General features: G+C 42.9%; 1 protein-coding gene across 4 annotated transcripts in view; it reads left to right on the top strand.

Moving 5' to 3' along the window:
* Positions 1 to 26,257, top strand: part of PUS7 (pseudouridine synthase 7) — a 285,701-nt gene that overhangs the window by 85,055 nt on the left and 174,389 nt on the right. For all 4 annotated transcript variants that reach the window (XM_078680365.1, XM_078680374.1, XM_078680391.1 and 1 more), the window contains one exon: positions 20,413 to 20,557. In XM_078680365.1, the coding sequence (XP_078536491.1) occupies positions 20,413 to 20,557 (145 nt within the window). The remainder of the gene's footprint in view (positions 1 to 20,412; positions 20,558 to 26,257) is intronic.

Raw genomic sequence — 26,257 nt, 5'->3', positions numbered from 1 at the left:
TTGACTAATGTGGCCAGATGGACTGCACTGCTGCAGCGTATGTTGTCACTCGTGGAAACCGAATATGCCTTTATCGGCACAGGCAGTGCGCAAACAGGCAGTTGTCACTGGCGTTGGAGGACTGGGGTGTTAATGGCCCAGACAGTACTCAGCTACTCCATAAACTTTCCCACTACCTCTCCTTCCCCTTCCAATGTGCTCTTGTGATCCAGACGGGTCTTTGGAGGCGATCTTGGGCACTGACAGCAGTGATGCCGTGGTATTTTTTGTTTTAAAGTGCTTCAATACCTTCGGGTCGAGTTCACGCTGTATAAAAACTGCAACAAAAATAGTGTGATGTAACTAGTGCAGGCAGGTGTGCTGTTACTGGTGTAGACTGGACATGCAGTTTCCGACTCGGTTACCTTTTGGCTACGCTTTCACTAATGCAGCCAGATGGACTGCACTGCCGCAGTGTATGTTGTCACTCGTGGAAACCGGATATGCTGTTATCGGCACAGGCAGTGCGCAAAAAGGCTGTTGTCACTGGCGGTGGAGGACTGTGGTGTTAATGGCGCAGACAGGCAGCAGCTGCGCAATAAACTTTCCAACTACCGCTCCTTCCCCTGCCATTGTGCTCTTGTGATCCAGTCTTTGGAGGGGATCTTGTGCACTGACAGCAGTGCTGCTGTGGTATTTTAATTTTTAAAGTGCTTCAATACCTTTGGGTCGAGTTTGCGCTATCACTCCATTGGCCTAGATGGCGCAGGGGTGAATGTTTTGGGTAAGAGTGCAGCTGTGCTTAGCAGGTTTGGATCGCAGCACTGGCTGTCATATTTTTCCTTTGTATTATTATGGTTACACTGTTAGTGCATGTTCTCTTTTAGCCACATGATGCAGGAAACAAATACCACATGACAGTTTATCTGACACCTGAGCGGGTACTTTAATATACAGCTCTCTTAGGCACATGGATGCAAACTCTCTATGGATAGTACAATGCATATTGCTTTTCACAAGATGTAACAGTAGATGCTATGGCACCCAGGATAATGTGCTGCATGGCTAAATACTTATATGTCCCAAAGGCCTTTGAAGCACAGACCCTCTTCTCACCGTTACTCGTCCAGTCCCCTCCTCCTGTCCCTCGTTCATATTATTGACCCTCCCGCATTTCGGCCGACAAACGTTCATTGCCATGAGCTGCCTCTATTCTTTAGCGCAGGCGCACATTGAGACCCACTCATCACTTTCTCGATTACCGGTCTAGTTGTTATCCTTTCACCAATTAATACCCCCCATTGACCTATGCACCAACCGTATCACGGCAGTGCATATCTTGTATATACACACCCACTTTTACCCCATCCGCATCCATTACCCGGATGAGGACTTACGTTCGAGTGGAGCACATTACCCGTGCATTCCTTCACCTATTGTAAGGTAAGAGACCACACCCGCATACTCTGTTCGTACGATGGATACTTCCCTACAACACTCGTGGGATTCCTCTTTTTACTACACCGTCCGTGAGCTGGTTCTCCGGTCCGGTAGCTGCTTTAACTCTTCCTCTCCGTTTTTGCAGCTCCACCTTTGGACCTACCCGTCCTGCCACGACCGGCTATTTCACCCAGAGCTTTATTTTAATTTTAAAGATATCCTTCTCGGACCGTCTCTAGCTGTTACAGTTTGTCAAGGTACGCGACACCAGACTCACCAGTATTACATTCTTTCACCACCCGTCATTACATGTATGTGCATTTTAACAGCGCCGTTACTGTTTCCACACAATCTCTATTCCTTGCTGCGCTACTGTCTCCGTCATTCACGCTCCCTCTACCCTGGGTCATTCGTCATACTGCACCGCTGCATGTTTCCCTATCCGCATTCATGCCCATGTACTGTCTCTTTGCCATTTTCCAGATCGCACCCTACAGCCACGTGCCTTTTCTACGTGCCATTCGTTATACTGTACATGCATAATTATGTTTGTGCACACAGGAGTTTCCCCCTACCAGCGACTTTGTAGGAGTGGACGTACCCAGTGAGTGCCCATGCCCTACGGCTCCGCATTATCTCCACAGTTGATAGGCGCCCATGAGCTCTTCAGCGCGCCATCTGCTATCACCTTTACTAATTGTAGTGCACATTTGTACATGTGTTCACACACAACCTTCCCCTAATAAGCACCTTTGTTTTAGTTTGTGTGCACCTCATTCTGCCTAGTCCTCTCTACACCGCATCTTAACCATTGAAATTTCACTACACACTGTGTTTTTCGACTATACACATTCATACTAAAACTGTGATTTGTCTGCCTTCTGTTACTTTTGACCCTAGAATTTGGGTTTGTTACCACTTACCAATACCGAGTACCAGTGATGTTATAGACTTCTCTGGCATGTTTTGGTCTTCTCTTAGGAACGTACGGGGGGGGCGGGCTCTGTGTGTGTGTGGCTCTGTGTGCGTGTGGCTGTGTGTGTGTGTGTGTGGGTGCAAATGCAATAGGTCTCGCATTTGCGAAAGATTAAGCTATTGACATTGTAAATGACAATGCCATTTATTTATCTGTTTTCAAAACCAACACATAAACAATTTGTCATTTACAATGCCAATAGCTCTAACTTTGTCAAAGGCGAAACCGTTGCATTGTAAATGCTTGTTGAGAAAGCGGTCAAATACCTGCTTTCAAGTGCAATATTTTGACAGAAGAAACAGTTTGAAATATCTAATGTGGTTTTATAATTTTTGCGCTCAATGTTATTCATCAGTGCTGCACTGTGTGCATTTTGTACTGCAAAAGTTTTGCAACAAGAGTTTAAATGTCTGTAATCCAAAACTAAACGATATGTATCGTCTGGTTTGGAGACAGGAAACAAAGGATTGTTCATTGACGAGGTGCATGTTTCAATCACCCCTTGGTATTCAAGTTGATCTAAGATCTCCCTGACCTGTTTTTTAGCTTCCTGCTTAACTGGATACTGCCTCTGAGCAGTCGGGTTGATTTTTTAACTGGATCTTATGGTGAGGAGAGTCCTCATCCCATCCCACATGATTTTTATATAATGCTGGAGCCTGAGCCACAGCCTATTTTCTGACATAAGTGTATTTTTTATGAATAGGAATATGGTTTGAGAAGGCTGGCATAATAATTTCTTTGCCATGTGGGCACTCCCTGACACATGCTGTTGGCCACTCTTGTTCCGCTAGAAGAATGTCATACCCCTTTGAGAGTTTCTCCCAAAAGAGTGCTCTTATTTTTCTAGTTATGTCCCCCTCTATCGGGAGTGTTATTTCATATAATGTATGGGGCACACTAACCCTGGTATCTGCAGTTTCAACTTGAAAGCATTCCTTCAGATCCACTGTCTCCAGATGATCCTTCAGGATCCTGCGAGCTATGGTGACCTCTGCTGCGCTGTCCAGCATTGTCTGGGCCCACTCCCCATTCTTGAGTTGTGTCCTCAAGATTCTCGTCATGTTTGATTTTGATACTTGCTACCTTCTTTTTGGAGAATTGGGTTTTCTTATTTTTTGGAACATGTTGATCGTCTTTGGACTTCACGTGTTCTTCCTTGTGTTCTGATTGTCCTCTTCTTTCGGATTTCTGTGAGGAAATCTGAAAGGTACGAGAGGAACGTGTGTCAGTATCTTGATATCTATCAGGTTTTCTCAAATTATCCCTATTTCTGAGGTTATACCTCTTTTCAGAGTGCTCCTTTTGTGGAGACCTACCTCTGGATTGGGAACGCTTCTCTTTAGGAAGGGTTCTGTTTAGTATTTTCCCACTTCTTCTTAGGAGTAGTGAATGTTTTTAATAAAAACTTTTTCAGGATTTTCTGTTAGTTCGGGCTTTACAGGTTTCCCTCCCAAACTATCTCTTCCTAGTTCTTCATAGGATTTTTCTATTATTCTGACCAGTTTGTTCGGTTGCTCAGTTATATCAAGTTCTTTTAGTTTTTGGCGGATTGCCACTGATGCTGCTTCACCTTTAATATTGGCTAATATTATAGTTGAGACCTGTTTGAAATCCTTCAATAATTTCATACCGAGATTTAAAGCAGGTCCTGCCCCGTATTCATTTTGAATCTGTTTCAGGACGTCTGGTATATTACCACCATGGACGGAACACCATGTGTTTTTGTGTAAGTTGCAGCAAAGACTGTTCCCCAAGTGTCACAGTCCTCCAGGTGTGGTGCAATCCCCATTGGTAAACAGATTGTTAGAATCCTGTGTTGCTCATGAGGTGTACTTTCGGGAAATACTGCCTCGATCTGAGTAATTTTTTAAGCTAACCAGAATGGAATTTGTTCCCTTTTTGTGGGTAATTTACCAATGACTGATTGTATAGTCTGTGGTGTAATTTTGTTTGTGTTCACCTGATGGGGGTGTGCTGTGGAATTCTTATAGCAGGTTGGACTGTTAAAGTCCGCATGACATATTGTACCAATTGTCTTTTGTATTTTAATTAATTGTTTTAGCTGAGCTAACAGTTCTGGACCTGTCATCTGTTCAATGTCAGGATGCGGTGTAAAGCTGGCTAGTACCGGCCATGTTGCTCCTGGTCTACCTAATGGACCGAGCCTGGTAATGTGATTTTGATGTTGTAGGGCGCCTTTAAACCAGAGCTGATGCTCTTGGTATGTTAATGGAATTTCAACGTCCTCAAAAGGAGCGTATTCCGCTGGAGGTTCCTCTATCTTATAGAAGTGGAACACATGTGTTGTTGGATTTGCTTGCGGAAAGATAATCCATGAATAGAATACCTCTGTCTGCCGATATTCATGTGCCTCTATGACAAATATTACCCTACTACCTCTTGGTGATAGGCCATTTTCTATAAGCTTTATAGCTATAGTTTTCCTTAAGTTTTCCGGGATGATTACAGCATCCGGGTCATCTTGTTGGAAACCTGTAATGTCTAAACCCGCTCGGGTATTATTGCCTGCGAATCTACCATTCTCTTCATCGGTATCCGACATTTTGTTGAAAGTCTTGCAGAGCAAGTTTCAAGGAAACAAAGATAAGGAGCACAATATTTTGGAACTCTGTATCCTTCAGCGTTGAACTAAACCGAAAACTAATACATAGGATTTTTCGTCCTACTCAGTTATGGCGGATATTTTATCCTTTTACCCACTCCAGACGTCTATTGGAGTATTTTACGGGAAAAAAGGGTTCTCTGTGAAAAGCACCACTGAGTTACTCTAGTATCTAGCGTTAAATTAGTGCCTTACCAAACGTTGGGCGCCATGTAGTATAGTTCCTATATTCCCAATAGGCTCTGCGCATTGGAATAATATATCCTATAGATTAGACATAGGACTGAGGTCTACTAGGTCTCTAGCGACTATACTAGACTTAATTGTGAGTGCCAGCTAGCTCAGAGGTCACTAGAAACGTTCTCGAATGAACAAGAAGGGATTAGTTTCTGACAACCGCATAAACATAACAACTTTGTTTCTCCAAGATAAAACTGATCTTCAGAGTCGTGGAAACAATAGATAGATATTTTCCTCAGTCAATCGTGCTTTCTTCGTTTCACCAGAGGTGCAGAGAAAATATAGAGACAGACGTTTTCAATAAAAAGTATTTATTAGACAGTCTTCTTTCTCATGCAGAAGAAATGAATTGCTACAATCGTGAGACTGGCTGTAAAGTATAATGCGTACATCAAAAATAGTATTATAAAATAATACTGTAAAAGCATGGTATGGTTTCTAAGCCATAGAATACATACATAAATAATAAAAGGTTTAAAAAGTACTCAACTGGTGCTTCTGAAATACGCCTACCCCATGTACCTAACCTAAGCCTGGTACGAGGGAAGGAGTAAGTGAGGTGTAGCATAAATCTAGTATTCTTTTTGCCAAGAATCCATCGAAGATTTCTCTTCGGGTCTAATCAGCTCCGTACCTTGGTTTAGAATGAAGGAGGTCTGGTATCTCTCTGTCTCAGGACTCTATTTCCCAACAACCCACAAGGGTAGCTTGGAAACACTGGAGCTGTTTTTCTCGGCAAGAGAAAAGACAGCGTCTCTCTCAGTGCTGGAGTGTCGGCTTCCTTCGGCACTTGCTGTAGCGAGCTGTGTCGAGCAAGTAGATAGTCGAACTGCTCCAAACCACCGTGTGTTGGCTATGGCAAGTGTGGGCATATTTATACATTGAAGGTGCCGAGATTGACGTAAAGGTGGACATAAAAACTTAATGAAAGAGTCTCAGTTCTTTGAAAACTCCATGAGTTCTTGGACAAGTCAGTATTCAAGCAATGGGAAGTCCCTAACTACTGAAGCCGAGTTTTTACAAGAAATCGTTATGGATTTTCGGAACTAGTGGAAGTAGCCATGCCTTATTTGGACTGCATGAGCTATGTCTAAATAAGGGTATGATTTCTATGCCTATATAAGGATATGGTGATTTATACCTATATAAGGGCATGAATCGGGAAAGTTACACTAGGGTCCTACAATGCTATACAACCCTGTAAGTGCCAAAGTCCACCAAATAGGTGACTTCCTCCTTTTTTCAGTGATAGGGTAGGGTCCTCTCCACTTACCCGCTTGGTGCTACAGGCTACCTTCTCACCTAGTTGGAACTCCATCAGGGCAGCCTTTTGGTCAGACCATTAGTTCTGGAGCTCCTTGCTATTGTGTTATTGTGTTATTCAATGGGAGAAACATACACAGCATAGGGTCACTTGCAGTCGACGTACAGGGAAGTTCTTCTGGACTTAAGGTAAATATGGGCCAAGGTCCTTAGAACCACCTGCAGTTTTGGGTTACCTGCCCTGGTGTGTCCGGATGCAGAGGTGCCGGTCGCAAGGGTAGCCTCGAACGCTACCACTGCAGTCTATGGAGAAACCTGTAGCACTAAAATGCTGCAAGTGGGAGCTTGGGGACAAGTCTGTCGGAACCCAAAGTGGGCTCAGTTCTTGAGGGTCTCTGGAAAAAGGGTGCACTGTCAGAATGCTTGAATTCAGGCTGTCTGTCTTGGGTGCAGAGGTGTATTGTCCGGTGGGTCGCTTGCTTTGGAGGCTGTCAATTTTGGGGTCAACTTGGATTTTGGAACCAAACAGAACCGCAGTTCCACTCTTAGTGCTGGCCTCGGTGAAGCGGAGTTCCCTCTTTAACAAGTCTGTCTTGCTGGTGTTTGTGTCACCCTCAACTAAACAAGCCATGGTTGCTGCAAGGGGTCTGGCACCCCAAAGTTCAAAGTTCAAAGTTTTTTATTTTGTTTCGGTACTCTTTCGAGGACCACAAAATTATATAAAAGAAAATACATATTACATTTATGGACAAATTAATACATTTTCAGAGTAATTTAAAAAAAATTATAAATCTTATTGCAAACATACTCGTTAGGAGGCTTAACACATAAGGAGATAAGATCCCTCGAATTAGTGGTCCGACAGGACCGATGTATCGGCTCAAGACATGATAACCTGGCGGTGACAACGTCTTTATTCGGACATATAAAGAGCAAATGCTCTAAGTTCTGTTTACCCCCCAAACACAGATTGCATTGTGAACTAATCTTTACGTTCCAAGAAGAGGTAAAAGATAATAAAGGGAGTATGCCCAAACGTAGCATCATGATCGTACGCCTTGCACCATGAGTAAGAGTATATTCCAAATAAGGCAGTTTTTGCTTATATTCTTGGGAGTCAGCATAAGATTTATACATAGATAATTTTGTGCAGTGTAACTGATCGAGCTCGTAACTCAATTTTGGTGAAAAGTTTTTTAAAAACAGCTTGAGTTGTGCGGGTGTCCAAGATGATAACATTTCTGCACTTATTTCTGCGAAACGGAAAGCCTCTCTCAAATTTTTGACAAATATAGAGTCGGTGGTTTCCTCACTAAAGGACTCGATTTTTAGCAGATGTCGAAGCGTACCCTCTTTGGAATGTAAAAGGTTATAGGCCCACCTAATGAGGCTTGCTATTGATATTGCAAATGCACTTGTAATCGCACATTCCAGTCTTAATGCCTGTACTGGGGTTGAATTAGAAACTTTCAGTAGCTTTTTTAGGATTTTCCCTTCGTTCAAGTCCATATAACTCCATTGTTTTAGGGGAATATGTTCAGAGGCGTAAGATAGAACCGGGGAGATCTTGGCTCTATAAATTTTTATTAAGGCTGAAAAGTGCCTGCTGCCGGTGTTCGCGTATAAGCGTGATATTGCCCCCGCATGTAACTCACATTTCCTTTTTAAATGGATAATCTGTTTGCTATTGCTCATGTTATGTGAGAATATTCTTCCGAGATAGGTATATTCCTTTGTCTGTTCCAAGGTCTCCTCTCCCAGTTTCCATTGGTACTTCACATCTTTCTTAATCTTTGTAAATGCTACTACTTTAGTTTTACTTACATTCGGGGTTAAAAAGTGATTTTTTGAGTAGTTATGTAATATGGCTAGAAGATTTTGAAGACCAAAGGGTGTCAAATCGAACAAGACTATATCGTCCGCGTACAGCAAACAGTGTATCCGTTGAGCTGCCATTTTCGGTGGAGTGCATTGCCCTTGTTGTAGATGCAATGGCAGGTCACTCAAATATAGATAGTAATGGTCAAGATGGCCGCTGGTCAGGAGCTCTAGCGAGGAGCTCTGGGGTTAGGGATCTCCAATATTGGAGTAAATCCCCAAATAACCCTCAGTGCGACCCAGGAGCGACCGGAGGCATTAAGGAAGAAAGAGTGCAAAAAGGAACGGGAGGAACTCGGCTAACAACGGAGATAACGTACCTGGTCGGCGGACTACAGGGGCGCCTCTTCCCATCGGACCCATAGAGGACGGACCGGGAATCGAGTGGAACCACAGCGAGTGAAACGGGAGCCATCCAGTGTCATCTGATGCCGCTCTGGGCTGCGCAGGGCTGCGTGAAGCTGAGGCGATCGTCGGGACCCCCGGTGCCGGAGGGCGGGATCCGGTAGCAGTGGGGAAAAGCAGAGCAGCCTCGGAAAAAGTCAGGAAGGTACGAGCACCCTGACCGACTGCGCGACCCCTCCTCCACCGCCCCCTTCATGAGCATAAGCGAGGAAAAGAAAGCGGGAGAAACGAGTGTGGAGCAGTAAAGCGGCGCGCCTGACCTTAAAATGGCGGCCGCTTAAGACATTAGTCGCCCGCGATCCCCCTTGGTATTGATGCAAATATCTCAGAGGACCTTCCTGGCAAGGAGACCTAAGGGGTTGAATATAAGAATATAAAGATGAACAAATCCTGATCAGGGAAATGATGTGTCCTAAACACTTTCGATAGCCACCAAAGTGCCAGCCAAACTACATCATTCCTGGGCATAGACACTGAAAAGGGACTGTCGTCAGACCAAAGAATCAAGGAGCAAAAGAGAAAGAGGACTTACCACAGGAGTGGAAAGAAAGAAAGTCTGCACAGAAGAACAAGAGATACTAAAAGTCAGACATCTTGTAACGGACAGCCCCACACCTGACTTATCAGAATAAGGGATAGGCAAATTAATTTTCCTGAATTATGGTAATACATATATAATTCAATTAGGGGAAAGCAGAGAATATATTCTCACTACGGAACATCGATATATGTTGAGGTGCAATTAACAGAAAAGCAGAATAATACACCAATAAGCGCCATAATTAATGCAGAACGGAGCTAAAATGAGCGAAAGATACCTTAAATATGCTGGCTTGAGTGTCCAGAGTATAAAATACCCCAACAATCTAACTAAAAATGCAGCTAAGAAGTTTAAACACGACTACCTGAGGAAAAACCCGGACACAATATTCGCAGACCTATACTTTAACGCAACGAATGGTACGAAAATGAATGACCTTATATTCTATACTTACAGAACAGCTAAATGGCGCAATGCCTTCACTAGGATGCTTACCATAAAAACTACGAAAAACATTCCTCATGGCCTAAAAATGTCAACCTCATCGTCAGAGAGATGCAGAGCTGAACTTAGCATCACGATATATAAATCCGGTATGGTGTTGATACAAGCAGCAAATCGAGATCTAGAGAGATTTGCCAAGACCTTCCTATCGTTAAAAGACTCAATGGACGACCCGAGTAATCAATTTCTCCTAACCCCACCAGTAGACACTCTAGATATTCACGATGTCACCACCAGAGGCGCTAATAGAACCAGGAACCATCATGCGCTAAACCTTAACCAGGTAGAGTTAACTGACCCAGTAAGGCCAGTAAGACCAATACTAGAGAACACGTCTACCTATCAGACAAACAAAGAACATTATCATTGCCTAAGAGAAGAGTCGCCCCTACTCCCGAACCACGTGGCTCATCACGTAGATCTCACACTGGCACCGAGGGTAGTACCACCTAATATCCAGGAATGGGATGAGACAGAAGACATCAGCCTTCCTACGTCCCACACCCTCGCCAACACAATAACAACGTCGTACACTCCTCCACCGACAAATGAAATCCCTACATCACAGGACCTATCTAACTCCACCAACTTCCCTATACCTAGCGCCAGTACAACACCAGTGACATGTAGACTTTCACCCTCAAACGTGCTCCTAGCAAATCAGAACATATCCAGCACCAACGACAAACTAAATAGAGATGGGACCGACAATCAAAGTGAGGTGATCATACCTATACCACGCGCTAGTACAACACCAGCGACCTGTAGACTTTCACCCTCAAACATGCTCCTAGCAACTCAGAACATATCCAGCACCAACGACAAACCTAATAGAGTTGGAACGGACAATCATAGAGAAAAAATAAAGATAATGGCAGCGCAAATAAGAACCATTCCAAAAAGGAGAAGAGTTGAGCGGATGTACAGATTTGCCGCCCCTAAGAAATCTCACCAGAACATGAAGAACGTTAGTAAGCTTCAGAAACTAGTGAGCAAGCTAGCTCAAGCCACTATTAATACCATACAGACGATAGAAAAAATTGAAGAGATGACGGTGAACATTCAAGCTAAAGTCACGGATATTCAAAATCTGGTACACTCTTCGCATAGAAAGAGTAACGAGGCGGACATGCGTTTAAAACAGAGAGACAACCGACCAGACAGGACCAAATCAATATCCAAAGAGGAAACACTGGCCTTCATCCGAACATATGACCTATCGGACTACAAGGAAGAGGAGAGAATCAAAACAGTTCCACTTGACGTTAACAGAACAGCGAAAAAAAACGATAGAACATCCAACCCCCACAACCTACAGCACATACAGCTAACACCAAACGAAGACGAAAACGGGAATGCTAGCAAAAAAGAAAAACATCTCACCTGTCTACTACTCAACTGTCGATCTGCAAACAAACATGCATCGGACATAGCGGACCTCATCCTTAACAAGGACATCACCTGGCAATCCTTACAGAAACCTGGCTTACGGAATCTTCATCCCCAACCATGGATCTGTTAGTACCACCACAATTCAACGTTTTGAGACTGGATAGACATGGAAAACTAGGGGGAGGGATAGCCTGTATTCATCGATCTGATATAGAGGTTAAACAAATTCAGGCCGACCCGCTAGAATCCTGTGAGTATCTTGGTCTTAACATAAGATCAAATAACATTCAACGCTGCAACTTGCATACATTTTACCACCCACCAGGAGATAACGCAAAGTTTATAGCAGAATTAATGGAGATCATAACAGCCAACTCCAACAATGCTGCCAATAATATATTTCTAGGCGACTTCAACCTGCACTGGGAGAATTGCAATGACAAACTGGTCAACACGCTTAAAGGTTTCCTCACTGAACTAAACCTCACTCAAGCGTGCACACTACCCACACACTCTAAAGGAGCGACGTTAGACTGGGTTATCTCAAGAAACAAAGGTGCAACAATCCACTCCATAACACCATGTGACTGGTCTGATCATCACGCCATAACATTCATGATACCCACAGCGAGAAAAGGTAGGACCAGACAACCTCTCAAGACCAAAAAATGGACTCGAGACACAAAAGAAGCAAATATGGAACTTCTGGTCGAAAGCTGTGAAAGAGACCTAAAGCCACCCAACAACCTGGACAAAGTTAACGAGCTGACGAAACACTACATTGCAACTGTCGAAAATATCGTTAATAACACCATGCCATTAAAATTGAAACGAGTCTCAGAGAAGAAGAAAAACCCATGGTTTAACGAAGCACTAAATGAAGATAGACGCAAACTGAGAATGGCAGAACGAAAATGGAGGCAACACCCATCATCTCCTGAACTGAAAGCTCTCAGAAAAATAAGGAAACAATATAATAAAAAGATCATCGACTCGAAAAAGGATTTTATAAGAGCAGAACTGGATAATGCCAAAAACAGACCACGAAAACTATTTGAAATCCTAAAGGAGCAATCAAACAAACTAGCCAAAACAGTACAAGAAAATTCAAAAACACCTCTAAGCTGTGATGAATTTTCCACATTTTTCACCGAAAAGGCCAAAGCACTCGAAATAGAGCTTAGAAACTCTGCGCTGAACCTTCCCAACGAACCTGGATTTACTATCAATGCCGAATCTACAACGGACTGCACTATGGCAAAAAACAAGGCGAGCTGGGAAAAATTCGAACTGTACGACCAACACATGATTGCCAAGACGCTCTCAGGAATTAAACCTAACAACCACTACCAAGACCCTCTGCCTGCAAAATGCGTAAAAGAAATCAATCACATCCTGATTCCAATATGGACCGAAATAATAAATGCATCACTGTCACAAGGGATCCTTCCCGACGGCCTAAAAACAGGTCAAGTTGTTCCCATAATCAAAAAACCAACAGCGGATGCCTCAGATCCAAATAACTTTCGCCCAGTGACCAACATCCCTTTACTGGCAAAGTTGACTGAGAAATGTGTGCAGAAACAACTGAGCCAACACATCACCAAATTCTCCTTGTTAGATGAATGCCAATCAGGATTCAGAGCAGGGCACAGCACGGAAACAGCGATTCTCCACATTACTGACGACGCATTACAGGCCCTTGACCAAAATCAAGCATGCTTACTGATTCTCCTAGACCTGTCATCGGCATTTGATACGGTAAATCATGAAGCATTGCTGACCAGACTACGGGACAGGATGGGAATATCGGGAATTGTGCTTAAATGGTTCGATTCCTTTTTACAGAACAGAACGCAGCGCTTCCTGGTTAACCAATCAATCTCACCTCCTTGCCCTATCTCAATTGGAGTCCCTCAAGGATCGACCCTATCCCCAGATCTGTTTAACCTGTACGTCGAACCACTCACAGAAATTCTCAAAAAATCTCAAATATCCTATCACATGTATGCGGACGACACGCAAATATACTTGAAGGTGGGATCCATAAAAGAATTGGAATTATTGAATGAGACACTAAAAATGGCACTTCAATGGTTAACTGCAAACCACCTGAAGCTGAATGCACATAAAACAGAGTTCCTATTAATTTCTCCACCAAGGAGCAATACAGAAATAAAGGAATGGATGAAAATCATGACCGCGCTAAATTGCACCCCAACCCTCGTCAACTCAGCAAAATCTCTAGGAATCACCTTAGATGAGAACCTAGACATGAAAGCCCACATTAACACAATGGCGAAAAGTGCCCGATTTCACTTGAACTACTTAAGAAAATTGAAACCATACATCACAGAATCGGACCTCAAATTGGCAATCCAATCCCTAGTTATCTCGAGGATTGAATATGGTTGCACTACCTTGGCTGGATTACCAAAAATGTCCACAGCACCATTGAAAGCTTGCCTTAACGCTGCAGCGAGACTCATCACCGGAACCAGGAAATATGACCATATATCTCCGCACTTGAAAGCACTAAACTGGTTACCATACGAAGCAAGAATCAAAATGAAGATAGCATGTATCACACACAAAGCTTTACACGACAACACCCCAAGATATCTAGCAAAGAAAATTCAGCTGTCCGGTGGCAACCGACCAGCTAGGAGTGCGGAGGAGCTGCTATTACGGCCAGCCCTCTTCCGTAATAAGAAAACCTATGACAGAGCGTTTTCAGGAGCGGCCCCCAGAATATGGAACTCACTCCCCCCAAACATCAGGAAGATCCAGAATCTGGTAACATTCAAACGAGAAGTGAAGAGCCTGCTGATGAAGAGATACATTACTTAATGAAGATCAGTGATCTTGGCTCTGCTATACTACTGCATTAGTACAGAACATGTACACCTTTATAAGGGGAGGCTTCTGCAATAGTATAATGGAATACGTATCCTATGATATAAGAATAACCTAAAGGCTAATAGCAATGGTGTTTTTGACTGAACATGAGAACAACATCCTTCATGAACCTATACCGAACTACCTCGTAGTTGTTATATATACATGTCGTTGTTATTAATTTAAACATAGCATATTTACTTACGCTAACATAACATGTGTTATGAATATTTATATCATCTACCTCACTGCGGTTGCTTGTTAGCTGCTCATATATATGTTAACCCTTTTCCTTTTCATATTTCATGTTAAGCGCTCTGATACCCACGGGTCTTGTTCGCGCTATACAAAACTATATAATAAATAAATAAATAGGGAGAATAAGAGCGGAGCCAAGAGACATCCTTGCTTTAGGCCATTGGGTGTATATATTATCTTTGACAGGCCCTTCTCTCCCCCCATTTGGACTCGGCACCAGGTTTCACTATGTAAGTTCACAATTAATTGTAGCAGAGTTTCTGAGATACCCATTTTTCTTAATTTCATCCATAACGTCGGCCTGTCAACCCTATCGAACGCTGTAGAATAGTCGATGAAGGCTGCGTATATTGGCAGGGATTTGCCTGTTACATATTTGTCTAATAAAAATTGGAGGGTAGCTATATTATCAGTAACTGAATGGTTCGACCGGAACCCTGCCTGAAACATAGGGATTAATCCCTTTGAAAATGCCCAATGTTTCAGTCGGTCTAGTATTTCCGCCGCAAAGATCTTTCCGCCAGCATCCATTAAAGCAATTTGTCTGTAATTGCCAGCTATACTCCTTTTTCCTTTTTTATATATTGGAATTATTGTACTTCCTTTCCAAGAGTTTGGAATATTTCCAGAGTCGAATATATAGTTGAATAATGGCGCTAGCATCTGACCCCACGCGTTTTTGTCAGTCTGATAAACCTTAATCGGGATCTGGTCAGGACCTGATGCGCCCGTACTTCTTGCCTTTTTAATGTTCAGGGCAATTGACATTGCCGATGCCCTGGAGAGTTTTATATCATTGGTTATCTTTTCTTGATCGATGTCCTTTCTCACCAGGTCATTCATATTGGGTTTATACAAATCATTTAAAAATTTGCCCCAGTTTTCTTCTGAGACAGGAATTGCTTCAAGCTTCTTTTTTGACCCTGTCATCTTGGCTATCAAAGACCAGTATTTTCGTTGATTGCATTGCTTTGCTGCAATTTGGATATCAATCCAGTTACGGTCCTGCTTCAACCTTTCTTGTTTAGCCCGTTGTCTTCGAATTTGATTCTTCAATTTATTTATTTCAGCTTTATATGTTGACGATTTACTCAGATACTGAGCTCGAATCATCCTATTCAGCATTTTTATAGTTTGCTGATTACAATTTTTGTACTTGCTGGCACACTTTCTTTGTCTTGGTCTGTCCTGTTTGTTCTGGCACCCCTAGTATTGATGCAGGGCGACTTCTGGGGGTTCTGGCGTTTCCAGATTAGGTGGGAAGACAGATCTTACCTGCTGTGGCATGGTGACCTCCTCCCGGGCGCATGCTGCTTTGGTGGACCCAGTGGATCAGCAGTTCAGTGAACCGGACGTTCTGGTCAGTGTCTACAGGGAAGTGGCTCTTCCACTTCAAGGGAGATGTTGATGGTTGACGAAGTGCTGGCACCCCTCCGAGGCTTTTGGAGGATACATAGCTGCAGGACTGATCGGGTCTTTGCAATTGTCAAGACTGAAGCAGGCAGCCAGGCTTTGGCGCCAAGTCCACAGCTAGTCTTCAGTTCTTGCAGTCTTCACCTCTTCCTTGTCCTTCTTCTTTGGTCAGGTGAATCTGAGTTCCTGGTGTCAGGAGCACACCTAAATACTGAATTTAGGGGTGTTAAGGGGAGTGAAGAGTAGTAGCCAATGGGATGCTTACCGTTGGGGTCACTACACCCCCTATATGACACCTTCCGTGGGGAGTGGGCATAATCCTTTCCCAGAGTTCCTAATTTCACCAAAATCAAAATAGTGGAACCCTTCTTTTGTGGAACACATCAGGTAGCCCACCTTAGGGGTGTGACTAGTCTGGTGGTGCAACACCCTACTGCATAGCTAATTTCCCAACTGTCCTGGTGCCAAATGGACCTCCGGGCAGGAGGTGGCATCTCGCAGGTCTGGGGGAAGCCAGGGTCGCCTATGAAAGGGGGCAGGGAGTTTGACGTCCCTGGCCTTGATATGCTAAATCACTAGCCATCCTTCTGGAGGAGGTGTGATCACCTTCCTCTGAAGCAGTCATTGTGTCTGGCTTTAGCGAGCGTGGGCTTTCAACTACAGGGGGTCAGAAACATGCCTATGGTGGTAGGCTGGGCTGGAACAGTCAACCAACACACCAGAGGACTAGTAGGTTTCAGGGGGCACCTCTAAAGTACCCTCTGGTTGCATGTCATAAATCCAGTATTGGAATAAGTGTGGATTTATTAAGACAAGGTGTCTGATACCAAACAACATAGGTTTCAGTGAAGCCATCATGTATCTGGGGAACGTGTAATGACCAGTGCTCAGTACATATACTCAAGATGGGAACCCTGTTCACTTGTACCATTTAGTAATTTAACTAAATAACATATGGCTGTATCTGCTTATGCAGACATGCCCTCACATGTAATATAATGCACCCTGCCTTAGGGCTACAAGGCCTACTGTAGGGGTGACTTGCATATATTACATGCAGTGACTTTGGCATGGCATACAGTGAGCTTGCCATGTTTTTTTTCACTCATGGTTTGTACAATGACACGCAGTCTGCGATGGCAGGCTTCTTTCAATTTATAGGAGGTCTCGAAGGGTGGCATAGTACATGCCCTAGGTACCATGGTACCACTTACTAGGGACTTACAGGGTTGCCAATGTGTGGACCAATTTGGTGACAATTGGAGTCTTTTACCTTATTTTAGGGAAAAGCACTGGTACTGGGGCCTGGTTAGCAGGGACCCAGTGTACAGCAGTCGAAAAACATCAGTAAGATTGGCAAAAAGGGGCTCTTTCCTATAGTTATTTGGTCCATTTGTGCAGGACCCTTGCTAACCTGCCCCCCGCTTCCCACTAAATTGTAAGTTGAAGGGGTCAGACTTACTAGGATATAAACTGACAGTGGACATGCCCCTCTGTTCTTTGTGCGACCAGCATTTCGTGTGGTAAAGAAGCCCCCAAATCAGGACTGATCCTGCCAGGTTCCTGAGTGTGCAGGCGGATGAGCCCCGCCTTCCTCTGCTGGCCCAGGGGAAAACTCTAGTGGCAAAAACTCTTTAGATGGAGGCTTGGGCCTTATCTAAGGAGCTAAGTAACAAATCTGCCAAGCTCTTTTATTAATGGCTCTCCAAAGAGAACTCTAGGTACAACAGCTCCTGCCTCAGTAGCGGTTAAATTCCCCAGTTTGAGGTCTGCTTTGCTCAACAGAGACATGCGTTGTTCTGTTGAAATGGTGTAGTTTGTGTTCCCCAAGCAAATTATCACCCGTCGGGCCCATCCTGGCGAAATGTCTGAAGAGATGAGAAAACCAAACTGTTTGGCCTTTTCTGTCATGTCAACATTTCTGGTTAGGGGACACAGTATATATAAGAGTTTCTCCTGGCAGGCGGGCCAAGATCGGTAAATCTCTTTCGTAGGTTCCCTAATGTATTTGGCTAGAAACATACCCATCTTTACATTAATCTCTGGGGTTGGAGTGAGGGCATCCGGCTCTCAATCAATTCCGTAACTTATTGTACAAAGGTTTATGAAGACAGCCAAGCATGCGAGCGGCCACTTTATTGTCTGAGACCCATTAAGTCTAATGGGGATTGTATATTATTTCTGGTGTCATCATGTCAGATGATGTGGCATCACTGTGGGAATCATCAGGTGGGACTATGAGCGGTGGGTGTGGTTTAGTGTGCCACGGTCTCGGGAGTCTGATTCGTAGCCTGTAGAAATGGGGGTGAGCCTCCAGGACGGGTAGGGTGGTATCCCCTGATGTCCATGCCCTTTGATCTGACTGAGGGTGCTCTCTGTCTAAGAAAGCCTTTTTTAGATGATCGAAAGCATCTTTTATAGGTTTGGGATTCCTGCGTTGCTTGGGCCTCTCTTTAGAAAGGTTAGAGGGCTGCCTAGGAGGTTGTGCAGGTCTCGAGGGACCTAGTTGGTCCTCCTTCACTCCTAGGGGAAGGGATGCTGTGCTGCTGAAGCCAGCTGCATGAGTGTTGTTTCCAGATGTGCCAAGGCAGAAATAACTGCCTTTTTGGCAGAGGCAGCTACTACGTCTGCCAGGTTGTCATGCCATGGGATGAACTCTACTACTTCCTCCTCCTGATGATAGGAGTCTTCCCTTTGGTACATTGTGAGCCTTGATAGGGCTGTGGAAGGATGCTGGGCAGGCAAGGTAAATGTAAGGCGTATGCCTTGGTGCTCCCTTATAGGGGAAATAAAGTATACCTTGCATGTAACTAGGCCAAGGACCAATGGGGTCTAATGGTGATCACACCCTAGTTAAATTCACTGACACTCCCTTCGGCACTCCCTTGAATCTTACAAACACAACTCGGGGGCATCCCATTCCAGGCTCTCCGGTCCTGCCAGTGAAGATTATTGCCACTTTTAAATGTTTTCTTTTGCCCCTGGGGAGTCAATGGCACCGTAGCACAGCTGAAGTGTCCCTGCTGCGTGGGTTGCATTACTGCTGATGGCTCAGGGGAAAATATGCAGCCCTGCCAGGTGCCATGCATCTTGTGTTAGAATAACGTATTTCTGGTAATTTTCCCGCATTACCGCAGCGCCTGAGATTGTCATGCAAAAGAACTGCATCCTGAAGTGCGATACAATGGTGTAGTTCCAGTTTCCTACATTGTTGGAACAGACACATAAAATCTGACCTCTGAGTACTATTTTTCCAAGACCATAAGGTATGTGCTGGTGTACAACTTAATGACGTGGAAATATCCTATCACAGAAAGCCTAACAGACTTCAGAGATTTGAAGATTGAAGCACAAAACTACACACCCGCCTAATTAATTTAAAAAAGCATTTCCTGCTCACACCATAGTATCAAACAGATGTGGATGTCCAGCCGCAAAATGAAGCTTCTCAATAGATACCAGAAACTGGGGTAGTCTGAACAGCAGTAAAAGAGAGGCCTAATTGGACACCTGTCCAGTGAGAAGATCTCCGCAGGGGCCCCTCTCACATCCTGTACTCAGCCTCTTAGCAGAGAGTCTGAACAAACTCCGTCAACTGATCATGATCTGATCATGCCATTAATTTGATTGAATGCCAGCCAAAGATGCGCAGGCTGGCTAAGTCAGGGAATCTCTGTTTAATGTATTGTTTCTCTGGCTGCCGCCTGGCAACAGATATCCGACCTAGTCTCTGCGCTGTGCCATGCTACTACTAAGTGTGGGTAAGATTATACTGATGGCGAGAAAGTGTCACTCATAGTCATTGAATGTCACTCTTAATTACACTGAAATTATGAAAATATCACACGTAGGCAATCTGAAACCTTGGCAACTCGAAAAAACGCAGTTGGCAGGCATAACTCTGAATGGGCCACCTGCCTGCGCCCTCTAACAGTGGTTGGACTGCATCACACTAATGTGCCCGGTCAAAAATCTGGGATGCACAGGTGGTCTGAGACCACTCTAGCCTCCAGTACCTGTGAAATAGAAAATAGTTAAACTAATGCATGGGCCAACCAGTCAATGACAAAAACATTCCTAACACCAGTACATATCATATAACTGAAGAATATTAAAGAATATTTTAGGAGCACTTATCTTTTTCTAGATAAGGGAAGGAGGGAGTCACGATTGTTGTAGGGATTGCTAGCTAATGACTGAAAGATTCCCAAGGTTCACGCGAAAATCAGTCCATGGTTTGACTTGATGGTGTAGTTGCTGGACCTAAATAAAGAAAATGCTATGCCTAATTCTCGCCTCCAATCCTTATCTAGAATGTAATTATGGTTAGTCCATGCTGTCAGGAATGCAGATAATCTTTAAAAAATCTAATAACATTAATCATTAACGGTGTCGGTTGATTTCAGCATTTTCTTTCATTAATGTTTGGTGCCTAATGAAAGTTTAAGGATTTAACTTCATGATTTGCTCTGTGGATTAAATCCTGAAATCATGGTTCAAATGTACCTATTTACTGTCATGTCAAAACTCGCTAATCCATTAACCTCTTTAGGTCTTGCAGTGCAATGACAAGATTTGCATTGTTATTTTTGTTGACAGGTGTTGGAGGATTCAAAAGAAAAAAGAACTGTTATCCACCAAGCAATCAAAAACTTGTTTCCTGGGTTAGAGACAAAGACAGAAGACAGAGATGGGAAAAAATTCATTGTTGCATACCATGCAGCAGGGAAAAAAGCACTGGCAAGTAAGTTACCATATTGCGAAAGCGAAACTCGCCCTTTGTGCTGCTGAATCACTGTACCATTCAGAATGGCATGTTCATTACTAGTTAATGGTTGTGTTATGATGGGAAACAAATGCATGTCATCTGATAGATGCGTCATTCCATTGACTTATGTTTTTTCTATCCCCAAAGGTAGAAAATGCTGCCCACCATTGATGACCTGTTTTTTTTGGTTTAACTAGACATTAAGTCATTTTTTATTTATTTTTTGCTACTTAAAGTTAGAGGGGCAGTGCCACTCCTTCACATTTGTTTATTTTTGTTTCCTCTTGATTGCGCACACCAAGACCATACTGCTCCTTCATCCTTTTCCACCTTTAAACTGTCACCTTTTTTACCAAATCTGTTTCGAGTGGGATTTTTCCTGCTATGTGGGCACAACAAGTTGGCTATGCGTTATAGAAACCAGCCACTTGTTTGCTTCCTTTTACAAAAAACAGTTAAGAAGTGGTTAGTTTCCGTGAGCTTCCCTTTTAGTTATTTGGTTCAGTAGGCCACTAAAAGCTGTCATCCTCAAATCCCAACCTTTCCGTTTTCATTCAAGTTGATAAAGGGAATTTAAGTAACCCTTCCATGATTCACAGTTGAAAAGATAACTGTGCTGACCTAGTGTGAATTCTTGTTTTTTGTAATATTGGTGTCTGCAAGTAGGGGAGGGCTCGGTGTTTCATTCCACCCACCCTTATTTAGTGTGGTGAATAGTGGTTAATAGGTTAGGCGAAATGTACCACAATTGGAATTCTGTTCGCCTTTTGATTACTACTCTCTGTCCAGAGTTTTTTTTTCTCGACTTATGAACCATTCCGAGTTGGGGATACATCTAGTATCCTTGACAATCTGAAAAAGCCAAATCCTCCGTTGTATTTTGCTGTCATAAGTCTTGTTTGTGCTATGTTTTTCGTATTGCTTCAAAGGAGATCAAAGACAGTGCTATTCATTTCTCCAACATCATCTTGGATTTTCATTAGCCGTGCCTAGGGTCGACTAAAATACATGAGGAAGAATTTTTATTTTAAAGTTAGTCATCCTCACAAACCACAAGATTTCATATGTCAAACCCGTCTGTAAATCTTTCTGCTTCTCAGCTCATTACAAGCAGTTGTAAGGTTTATAAGTCATAATAGTCTTTTTTTTATGCCTCTGTTTGCTGTCCTGACAGGTATATTCTACATGGGTCCATACATTAATTTAATTGCTCAATGCAGATACATCAGAACCTCTAAGTACGTTATACATTTGATTTACCTTATATCTCCCTTTCTGTTTGCTTAGCTCAGTGAATGTAGTCATCTTTGGAAATAGTCACACTTAAATGTTTAATATGTTGTTAGTGTTCGCTTAGAAATTGCTGTGGCCTTGCACCCTTCTTGACTATGAGCTAAGTGCACGTATCTGCAGGGTTCTAGGCTGACTGGAGTCAGGATCATAGAGTATTGTGGTGCCAGTTGTGTTACAAACTTGGGCTCTGCAGTGCAGCTATCGATAATAGGGCATATGTAGTTGCAACAATGTCCAGGAGTGTGAGGGGCCCACTTCACCCCATTTAGTGGCTAATGTTCAGTACCAAACCAGGTGGTGGGGCCCAGTTTCCTTGCTTGCATTAGGCCTCACAGTGCCCTTGCTAGGCCAGTGGTTGGGTATTGAATGATTGGTTGTAATAGATGGTGGACGTAGAAGAGTTTATTGTGTTTGATCTGTGGTGAAAGTTACCAGTTGTTTGATGTGACTCTTTAACCCGGGTTAGCTCAGTATTTCAGTTTTTCCAGTGCATATTGCGTCTCTGAGTTAATTATAACTTGTTTAATCCACAGAGAGGGGAAGAATAGAGAGAGAAGGACATCCACGACTGGATTAGCAAACACACAAGTTGAGATGTATTTTTCATTATTTGGAGGGAGTCAAGAGAAAGAATCAAAGCTTCTGTAGTGATGACCATAGAAGTGAAAGACACCAGAAGAGAAGTTGACAGAAGCTTGCCTAATAGTGTCTGTAGTGAAGAGTAGTATGAGGTTAGAGCTTTGCCTCTTTATGGAGTCCTATTTCCTGCCATCTGCTCTTTAAGGTTCAGCAAAGGAAATAGATCTCCACCGTGAAGAGAGGTGATAGTAGTTGGGTACGCTCAATATTAACAACTATCACACAAGTGTAGCAGCCTGCACCTTTGGTATACTGATCTAACCTCATGGTTGTTGCCACAACCCGTAAAGGTATTCTTTTGTCCTGGCAATATCTCAGCTAGATTTTGCGCATGCTGTAGACGTTTATGGTCTACTGTTTTGGCACTTTTAAAATATGTCTTTTAAAAGAAATCATGGACATTCATAACCTAGCTCTGACCTTAGTTGTTTTATTCAGGTTTTTTTACAGTTATTTTTACAGTTATTTACTGTTTGAGCTTTTGTTTGCAGGTGTGGATCTTTGTTGGAGATTTCATAATGTTGGTTTATTTAGAAAAAAGGCCCATTCATTTAACTCATTTATTTGCCTGAAAGTGGTAGTTGTTACATAATAACGTGATGCAATCCTGTGTCTCTTGCATAGATGTCACCAAAATGCCTCTTTCTCAAGGTACTTGCCACAGTATGCATGCGTTGTCTGCCATTGCAATGATGTGCATGTCTTCATGCTTTCGGGTTCAGGAACTTAGAAGTTTGTTGCCACTTCTATGTCCTGTGCCCTTCTTCTGCATGTATTCACCCATTGCAGGATCCTGGGTGAATGTACAAATGGTCTTGGTGGCTGAAATATATGCTACATATGACACAATTCAGTTTTTATCCATGTAAAGGCAACATTTAAGACCATTTCTCTGCAGAATAGGGTTATAAAGAGAGCACAGTCTACTCTTCCAAGTGCTCAGTGGTCCCTGCATTTGTCCTGGACATTGCCATGCAGAACATTGCTCACATGCAGCACCCATCCATCTTCTTTTAGAAAAGATGTTATGTGGATAAAGGGCTGAGTGGCATGTCATCGAAAGCACCTGAGCAAGTTGCTGTGAAGAATAATGCGTCATAGAAAGAAAGTACGGTGAGGAAAGTTTAAGGTGATGTCTTTTGCAACACCAGTCTTATTTTTAACTCACCCTTGGGTGCACTGAAACATGCACAACAATCAAAGCCAGTGCGTCTCGCTTTTTAAAGAAGTTAGACATCCTATTGGCTTTGCCTATGCTTCCTGTTGATGCTGAAGAGCATTGTCAAAAAGAAAACTGAAAAAATGTAAACCAAAATCTGTCCCCAGACGTGTGTTCATACATCATGAGACCGTGGCCATTTTCTTTTTTAACATATCATTCCAAGATCGAAGCCCATCTTGGAGCACCAAATTAAACAAAAATCAATGATATGGTGCATGGAAGCCTACTTTGAAAAAGGATCGCCCTGGTAGCAAATTGCAGCTGTCCTGTCCTCCTAAGATGTAAAAAAACAAGAAAAAAACGGGACGGGTAGGGCTGGGAGAACAACGCGGGGGGGGGGGTGTAAAGAAGTCCAAAGGTAAATTGAAGGGTAAATTAAGTATTTATTATAGTATAGGATCCCATCCACAGGATAGCTGTCATCAGTAGAAAGGTCCAGGCTTAACTGCCTACATACTCTAAACTAAACAATGTCAGAACCTGTACAAAGTATTCTAATGCATGTGACACCCTGGCAACAAGCTGCATTAGCAGGATGCCACACATCTCCCTTCTTATAACAAATAGTAAAATACAGAAAAATAATTATTTTACAAAATCATTTAAATGAGTAGGTAGGCGTGTAATCCTTGAAGATCTCCTGGGGATGACAGGATCAATGACAGCCCGATGTGACGAGGTACCTGCAGATGAAGAACTTGACACAGGAAACTTAGAGTTGTCAACAAAGTCCTTTTTGATCACCACAACCCTGTTCAAGTTCTAAATGCGATGATCAGCTGTTTTGATCACATTTCCTAAAACTTTGATAACTTGTATAGGTTTCAAGAATGAAGCAGATAACATTTTGTTTTTCTTATAAGGATTTCTTATGAGAACTCAATCACCCACATGCACCACCGTTTTTTTAACAGAATGCCTCAAATCATGAATTCTCTTCCTAGCTTGAAGCTTTCTTTCCTGGCCTACCTTCCACTCGTCATTTCCAGTTGATCCTTTCAAATGTAAATCATTTACCCAATGCGGAGTAACCATAGTGTTGGCATGCCTACATCTGAAGAGCTCAAACGGTGTTCTACCCGTTGTGGCATGTGGTGATAACCTATAAAGCTTAACCTTTTTAAACACATCTGACCTCCAATCTGAACCTGCAGATTTAGACATTTTAATTGTCTCCTTGAGCACACGGTTAAACCTTTCCACAGTGCCATTCGTCTCTGGGTGGTACAGAGAAGATTTTTTATGCTTTATACCATGTTTAGACAAAAATAATTCCATCTCCCTAGAGACAAGTTGACTCCCATTGTCCGTTAAAATGATGTTAGGAATACCTTCTCTAGCAAAAAGTTTCTCCAAAAAACGTATCACATGCTTAGACTCTATTCCACGAGTGATGGCAATCTCTGGCCATCTAGAAAAGAAATCTATTAAAACTAGAACATACCATTCAGACCCTGCTGAGTAAATAGGCCCAAGAATGTCTAAGCCAACTTCTTCCCATGGCTTGTCTGGAAGTGTTCTAATAACCATGGGCTGGATTTTGGGTTTCGCCACCTTCTCACTTAAAGCACACTCCATGCAATCTCTAATTTTCCTCTCCACTTCCAAATCCATGCTAGGCCACCAGTACGACATCCTCAAATTCTCCTTTGTCTTTGAAATGCCCATATGCCCACTATGAGCCAGTGAAATAAGCTCACTCCTAATAGACATTGGAGGAACCAACCTAGTACCTCTGACAAATAAGCCGTCATGTTCAGACAGTTGGTCTTTAACATGCCAAAACTTTTCTAATATGTCATCATCTTTTGGCTTGACCTTCCATCCAACCTTGATCAACCTCAAGATCTCCATAAGACTCAAATCTTCTTGTGAAGCTTCCAACCACTTACACTTATCAATGACACTCTCACCTACTGCACAAACCATTTCATCTTCACCTTCCTAATCATCCTCCAGATCTAATTCTTCTTGAGAAACAAGGCGAGATAAGGCATCTGCTACTTTATTCTCAACACCTGGTAGATACTTGACCTCAAAGTTATAATCTTGTAATCCTACAACCCATCTTGTGAGTCTACTAGAAACAGCATCAATCCCTTTGGTTTTTAAAATCTCACATAACGGTTTGTGATCAGTTCTCACTTCAAAAGTACTTCCCCATAAGAAGTTTTTTAACTTCTTCACAGCCCAGTAGACTGCTAACGCTTCACGTTCCACTACGGAATACCTCAGCTCTGCGCCCCTTAAACTTCCTGATAAAAACAAGATGACTACCTCATGTCCTTCAATTACCTGTGTTAAAACTGCCCCTAACCCTTTTAAGCTTGCATCTGTTATCAGAATAGATCTCCTCTCAGGATCGAAACTATTCAATTTGGGGGCATTGTTCAACTTTTCTTTTAGAAAGATGAACTCTTTTTCACACTCATCACTCCACACAAACTCACATCCTTTCTTCAACAATGATCTCATGCTAACACACAAAGAAGCAAAACCATATATAAACCTACTATAGTACT

Source organism: Lissotriton helveticus, chromosome 1_1, assembly GCF_964261635.1.
Source record: "Lissotriton helveticus chromosome 1_1, aLisHel1.1, whole genome shotgun sequence".
Classification (NCBI taxonomy): domain Eukaryota; kingdom Metazoa; phylum Chordata; class Amphibia; order Caudata; family Salamandridae; genus Lissotriton; species Lissotriton helveticus.
Note: the sequence above shows the minus strand (reverse complement) of the source record. Positions and strands in the feature narration are given on the sequence as shown.